This window comes from Rhinolophus ferrumequinum, chromosome 25 (assembly GCF_004115265.2).
Source record: "Rhinolophus ferrumequinum isolate MPI-CBG mRhiFer1 chromosome 25, mRhiFer1_v1.p, whole genome shotgun sequence".
NCBI classification, from domain to species: domain Eukaryota; kingdom Metazoa; phylum Chordata; class Mammalia; order Chiroptera; family Rhinolophidae; genus Rhinolophus; species Rhinolophus ferrumequinum.
The window spans coordinates 14,204,953-14,212,500 of record NC_046308.1 but is presented as its reverse complement, the minus strand read 5'-3'; the positions used below and the strand labels follow the sequence as shown (position 1 = coordinate 14,212,500).

The 7,548-nt window shown below is 40.8% G+C and overlaps 1 protein-coding gene across 1 annotated transcript in view; it reads left to right on the top strand.

Moving 5' to 3' along the window:
• Window positions 1–1,503: 1,503 nt before the first annotated feature.
• Window positions 1,504–7,548, top strand: part of MYO1H (myosin IH) — a 71,747-nt gene continuing 65,702 nt past the window's right edge. The window contains exon 1 of the mRNA XM_033098051.1: window positions 1,504–1,582. Within this exon, the coding sequence (XP_032953942.1) occupies window positions 1,571–1,582 (12 nt within the window). The 5' untranslated portion in view covers window positions 1,504–1,570. The remainder of the gene's footprint in view (window positions 1,583–7,548) is intronic.

The following is a 7,548-nucleotide window of genomic DNA, read 5'->3' as shown; positions in this document are numbered from 1 at the left end:
ACCAGAAACCTCATACGTTGCTGTGGAAATGAAAAGGGGTGCAGCCATTTTGGAAAACAGTTGGGCGATTTCTCCAAAAGTTAAATATAGACTTACCACAGAATGCAGCAATTTTAATCCTAAGTATATACCCAAGAGAAATGAAAATATGTACGGAAGAACGAGTACACGAATGTTCATAGCAGCATGCTTCACCATAGCCCAAAAGTGGAAACAACCCAGATGTCCACTGGCAGTGCTTTCCTTTTAGCGTGTGGACTGTGAAGGTTTTGAGAACCATCTAGTGAAAGATGGGCACTGAGGTGACAAGATCTCCTCTGAGTGAAGAAAACCAAATCTGTATTTGGAACTGTATCACTGAGCGAAGAAAACCAAATTGCAGGACTTTATATACTGCATAAAACACTTGTATAAATGCACACAATGTATAGTGCGTGTTTGTTATATAGATACACATGTGTAGAAAAAGGTCTAGGAAATGAAGCAAGATAATAATGGCACACCCTTCGGGGTCCCCTTAGGGGAGGCACTGCAGAGGGGCAGGCTCAAAGAGGCTTACCCATAATAACAAAGAGCTAGCACGCAACGGGTGCCACTGGTGCCAGGCAGCCTTGCAAGTACTTGATGTGTATTAAATCCTTATAACAGCCTGGAGAGGTAGTTCCAGATTCTCCCAAATTTTACAGATCAGGAACCTGAGGCTCAAGAGTTCAGCCACTCGTCCACAGTCCTACATCCAACAGGGAGCTCAGCGGGGGTACAAACCCAGCCACTGGGCTCTTAGCCATGACCTTATTGAAGAAGCAGGCGCAGGTTTTGGGGGCTTGTAGCTTATGCAGTGAAGAGATGGTGGGTAAAGGGGAGGTCTTTTAAAGAGAAATACAGCTTAACAAATACAAAATTCGTTCTAGGCCTGGAAGGGGCCAACGTGGAGCCACCTGCAATTACCCTGCCTCCAATAGACTTAATGTGGTCATTTTTAAATGAGCAGGCACACACATGTGTTATTTTTGCATCTAAAACTTAACAATAATAAAGTGAAAAGAAAGGAAACCTGAGAAAGGCCAGAGTCTCTATACTGGGAAACTTGAAGTTGCCGATTGACTTGCTTTCCTGAAGTCTGAGGATGTAAAGTTTTCCAAATGGAGCCAAGAGATGATTCCAAGAGGATTTCCGCTGAGCTGGATCTATCTAGGCTGAGTGGTCAGGAGAATTTTTACTTTTTGTGTGTGGAGCTCACGAAGGGGCCTGACTTGAATAGATGAGGTGACTGGTCAGGAATGTAAGTGACTAATCAAAGATCAGCAATGGCTGTAATGTAATCTGGAGGGAGGTCCGGTTTCCAGTTCTTATCGCTCCCAAGCAGCGCCGTGTGCCCATAGGTGGGTGGCCTTAGGATGCAGTCACTGCCTCCCAGGATAAATTTTTAATGCAGCTCCGCCCAGCGAGCTAGAATCACCTCATACCTTGCTGCTGTGTCATGCGTGGCAGGATCATAAGCCAGTGGGAAACAAGTTTTGAATAGTTGCAGTGAAATAATTATCAGGAACGTGTTCTCCCTCCGTGCACGATGGGATCCAAGGTACTGTGACTCTAAGGTGGCCTCACGCGGGCCCCCCGTTTTTTGACCTGGAGCTGTCTAAACGACCATAAGAGCTGAGCCTCCAGTAGGCACGCAGAGAGAACTGGGCTCGTGGAAAAGATTCTGAATTTGTTTTTGGTGAAAATTTCATTTAAGGCCATCTGTCCCCTTTTGTTGGTTGGGGACAGTGTGATCTTTTAGAACCAAAGTGTAGGATGTTACCAGTTCATTTCAAATTGGTCGAGAACAATGCTGTCAATCAAACTTTCTAGGATTATGGAAATGGACTGCATTCTCAGTGTCCCATGCAGTAGCCGCAGGGCACGTGGGACTATTGAGTGCTTGACATGTGGCCGAGACTGGGGAGATGAATTTTAAATTTTATTTAATTTTAGTTAAGTAGCCACATGTGGCCACAGTCTACTGTGTTGGGCAGCGCAGGTAGAACCTTAAATAATAGATGGTGACCTAATGGTGGAGAAAATCGTAGGTAACTTTTGCCCTTGCGTGTAAGACTATTTGTAAATTTTCTTTTGTTTATCCCAGATACAATGTGTTGACTTTTAGATGTGGTAACTCCAAGCTGGCCCAGGTAAAGACCACCTTAAGAAGCTGAAACTGAGCTATTTTCATTGGCATGTTGACAATGAAAAAAGTTCTCTGGGTCAATGGAAGACCAAATTTGAGTGTCAAAGCTATTGCCCTTTTCCAGGAATTAAAGGTATCAAGATTTAGAAGGATAATTTTTTCCTGGTATATGTTGTCTAGTTAGAAAACCTTATTGAAGAAGTGTTTCTCTTTCTAGACAGCTAAGAAGTTACAGAAGCATTTGTGTATGTAGTTAGAATAATTTAGTAGCCAGCCACAGAAACCTCATGCACAGTGAAGAAACTCTAGCTACAGCTTGTCATCGATCCATTCAGTCAATTATCCATTTCTATAGCACCTTGGCAACTGGTAACTCAAAATGGCACTGTCCTCAACCGAAAATGTATTTGAACACCCAGAGGTTCTGGTTTTCCTTGCCATTCCTGCATTCCATCTCAAAATAGTGACTCTTGGAAGCGTGATTCACTGGGAGAAATAATTTGGTTGACGGGTGGAGAGGAGTCGTGACTGTGAAACTGGTCTTGCAGAGAAAATGCAACAATAGGTCAGCTTGGCCTCAAGCAAGGTTTTGTGGCATTTTCTATCGTCATGGCTATAAGAAATTCATGTAGACGTCTACATGCAGATTTATCTGTATGTAGTTGTATATTTTTTAAATAAATGAAGGAAGCTATTCTTCTTTAACTTGGGAATTAACTCCCAGATTCCCTTGGTAAAACATTATTTGAATGGAATATAACTCTGGAATGAAAAAAAAAAGAACAAACTATGGATACCTCCAGCAACTTAGATAACTCTGAAGGGCATTCTTAGTGAAAAACGACCTCAAAAGTTTATATGCTGTGTGACTCCATTTATGTATCCTTCTCAAAATAATATGATGACAGAGATAGGGAACAGGCGTTAGAGAGAGGATGGTCGGTATGACTATAAAAGGTAGTACATCCTTAGGGATGATGGAGCAGTTCTGTATCTTGATTGTCATAGTGGTTACCTGAATCCATACATGTGATAAAATTACAGGAACCACGCACACACACACACACGCACACACACATGCATGTAAAAACTAGCGAAATCTGAATAAAGTCTGGATTGTCCTAGTGTCAATATTAGTTACATCACAAGGGGGCAAAGCTGAATGAGGGGTATGTGGGACCTCTGTCTACTATTTTTGCAACTTCCTGTGAGTATAATTATTTTAAAATAAAAAGTTTAAAAAGAAAACCTCTTATTTGGAAACATTAGAGATGGAGCCATTCGGAAATAACCTCAGAGGGAACTGGGTTTGATGAACAAATAAAAAAAAGGAAGAATTAAAGGCACGGGAATAATGACACGGATATGAGCTGAGTACTTCATGCCACTTGTTTGTGAATCATCCACTTGTTGGCATATTCAGTTTGTGGGCAGTTCGTTCAAAATCTCACTTGATGCAAATCGCCTGGGCAGTTGCCTCTTGCCTCCAAATTAGTTGGATGATAGGAACTTGGTCAAAAGTTGGAAAGTTCCCCTCTTAGCTCAGGAGGAAGCAACTCATGATTTATGTCCATGTTTAGTATTTATAGAGGATGACGTTTACCATGTTTCAAATAATAAGTTCTGTGCCATGATTTCGTGACTTTAGTAAACACCAAAGAGTCAAAATGCAAGAGGTAGTTTTTAAAAACACTTTATTTTGAAATAATTATAGAGTCACAAAGTTGCAAAAACAGTACAGAGAGGTCCCACGGTACCTTCAATAGTTCCATCTTACATCGCGCAAGTACAATATGTAAAACCAGGACAAATCACGTAGGTGTGATGTGCGTGTGTAGTTCATGCCGTTTTAACAGATCTGTAGGTTTATGGAACAACAACAACAATTGAGAGTAATTATGTTGACTCTGAGCGTCTTAAGTGCTAATTAAGTAAGCTCATTAAGGCTTTAATGGGCTCATTCTCATATTCAGTGAGGAGGCGTTTTCACTAGAATTTACGAAGTGGCTCCTGAGTCATATATCGGGTTCAAAGAGTACGTACTTGGGTTAAGTAGTTGACTCTTGAATCTCATTTCCAATACGCTCATGTTTAATTTTGCAACTGATTTTTGGTATGGCTTGTTTTTAAAGCAAAGCTGTGTCTAAACCAGGCTGGTGTGTTTTTGTTTTCCTACCACAAAGACTCACCTGAGCACTTTTCTCGAATCAACCCCCACTATCTTACCTTCTCTTTTGACTAACAAAATAAGCCTTTTCTAGTAAAAGAAAATCTTAAAGAAAAGCAAAATCACACACAGTCTTACAGCCAGGAACTTACGACACTATGTTAAGTGACTTTCTAATTAACCGTTTTTATTGGCATCTGAGTAAAAGCCATTGAAAAGATTAGGCATTGAGTCCACGACTATTGTCTTGTTGACTGTTCCTATCATTGATTTTTTTTTTTAAAGATTGTAAATTCTGTAATGCCTGGCACACACTACGTGCTCAGAAGTTGGTGGATCAGGTGCTGTGTTTACTTGAAAAAAAATAAGCCCCCATAATTATGATGATTTGGATTGTGCTCATGTCCCTATTAGAATCACTCAACTTTCCAACGTGATCATTTGCTTCTTGACAGTACAGATTCTAGGGTCAGCATTTCCAATGGTAGTTTGAGCAGGTTCCATAAAATTATTTCATTTTGTCTCTGCTTGAATCAAGCATCATCTAACGCAGTAGATGCCATCCATGGTGGTTGGAGAATCTAGTTCTAATTACTTTTCTTTTTCTCATTACTGTCAATTAGAAAATGAAACTGTTTTCCCTCCCATATAGTATTCTGGTTATTCAGGATTCTGTCCGATGAGCTTTGCTCTCTTTCTTTGCTTCAGAATTTGTTTTACTAGTGAATGGAACAAGAAGACACTCAATAAGGTTCAGAAAATGAAGGGTTTTTCTTCTTTTCAGGGGTACATCCCTTGTCACAGCAGCCTGGCTCTGCTCATAATTCCTCTTTTGATAGAGTCTTTGAAAGATGTCATTTATTGATGAAAATAATTCTAGTCCTTAGTTTTAATACTTTAATTGGCGTTACTTGGCCAGAAGATTCATAAACAACACCACTGTGATCCATGGAATTTACCAGCAAATTCACTGTTGCCTGAATTTTTATTTCTAACCTTGTAATTCTGCATGTTTCAATTCCAGATGATTTCATACTACGTGGTATGTTAAAGTGGCATTCTTAATTTATGAGGATTAACCATGTTACTTAAAAAAATAATATAAAACCACATATAAAACATTATGCCAGTATTTTTACATACACACATGCACAAGGGAAAGGAGGAATATTCCAAAATGAAAACTGTGGTAATTGTTGAGTGGTAGGATTTTGGATGATTTTTATTCTCTTTATTGCATTTTTTCAGAATGTCTAAAATGAATGTGTAATTTTTTTTTTATAATCAGACCAAAAAAAAAATTTTAAAGAGCTATATTCATGGCGGGCTCTTTTTTTTAAAGATTTTATTGGGGAGGGGGAAACAGGACTTTATTGGGGAGCAGTGTGTACTTCCAGGACTTTTCTTTTCCAAGTCAAGTTGTTGTCCCTTCAATCTTAGTTTTGGAGGGTGCCATTCAGCTTCAAGTTGTTGTCCTTTCAGTCTTAGTTGTGGAGGGCGCAGCTCAGCTCCAGGTCCAGTTGCTGTTGCTGGTTGTAGGGGGCGCTGCCCACCATCCCTTGCGGGAGTCGAGGAATCTAACTGGCAACCTTGTGGTTGAGAGCTCACTGGCCCTTGTGGGAATCGAACTGGCAGCCTTTGGAGTTAGGAGCACGGAGCTCCAACTGCCTGAGCCACTGGGCCGGCCCCATGGGGGCTTTTAATAGTTGTTTATTTAATAAGTATATTTTTCACCCTCATCTCCCTACTTTGTCTCTTCATAAACCCTTCAATATTAATAGCAAAATCCAGAAAAGTCAATTTTAAAAAATTGTATGTATTTCTTTATTTCTTGCATGTTAGTCCTGGAGGGGTGCCTGTGTGGGTTTTCTTTCTCTCTCTCCTCCCTTCCCATAAGAAACCATAGAAATCCCAGCCTGAAATGCCCAGGATACCACTTGCCCCATGTGGAGTAAATGTTTTCAGTAAGTTGACGCAGTCTATGACTAAAGAACTTGTACATTTTGCTTTCTATGAAAAATTGGGGACAGAAAAAGTCTATTTCTTTAGGAAGAGAAATTTTAAAGCCTGGCACTATTGTATCGTTTTGATTTTGGTGTGTACTTAACGTTTCCTGGTATGGATTTGGGATTTAGGCCTTTTTGTCTGAGCTCCTCAGTACAAGAAAAAAAAGAAAGGGAACCTGTCCTGCCTGCAATATCACCAAAGAGAAATAACCTGACTGGCGTTTGAGATGGAGGAAAAGGGGTTGGAAAAGTTCGAATACATTCTAGTATTAGGAAAGAAAAAAGGTTGGAGTTACAGTTTGTACAACCAACAAGCCCTTACCTCCCTGTCGCTGGAGCGGGCAGAGGCCTGACCTCCTGGTCTTTGCTCCTTCCTCCCTCCTGGGTAAGCCCCTTTCTCAGCCTAACAGTGTTTGATGGAGTTTTCTGTCTCCCATTTTCATATTCAACTGCCTCAGGGGAATGCTGGTTTCCTCTTAAAGACCTTGCAGTCTTCTTTTAAAACTAACTTTTAAATTTTCCCAAGATCTCTGGGTCTTAACATCAGTGATACACAGTCAAGGACACGCTAATCATCAAGGGATCTTGTTCAAATGCAGATTCTGTCTCAGCAGTGCCCCCTGAGACTGCGTTTCTGACAAGTTCCCAGGTGATAGAGTTACTGCAGGTCCATGGATCACACTTTGAGAAGTGGAGTCCTAAGCACGGTTCTGGCTAGCCTCATTGGAATGCCTGGGGAGGGGACAGGTACCTGTTAAACATGCAGACTCCTGGGCCCACCCTCGGTGTTTTCCCAGGCTTTACCAGGCCATTCACCTGCATGTTGAAAGTTTGAGAACCATAGTCTCAGGTTTAAGTGATTTCTAAACCTACCAGAAGACACAATGTTTACTTGAGTGTTATTTAAACACCGCTTTCTGGATGGGGAATAGCTAAAAAGCCACGTTGAAAGTTATCTATTGTGTGAGGTCTATTAAATTCATTGCCCCCAAAGGGACATGGACTGAGATGGAGGGGAAAGAGAACAAAAAACATAGGGAAATTCCAAGCTACATTTTTGTACCTGTTGATCCCAATAGATTTTAGTATAATCCATGATCAATCTCCAATTTCTGCTGAGTGTTTCAAGGCTCCCAGTCCATGAAATATCTGATGTTCTAGGGAAAAGATCGCTGAGGATACCAGAAAGCTGCTCCTTCGGGCAA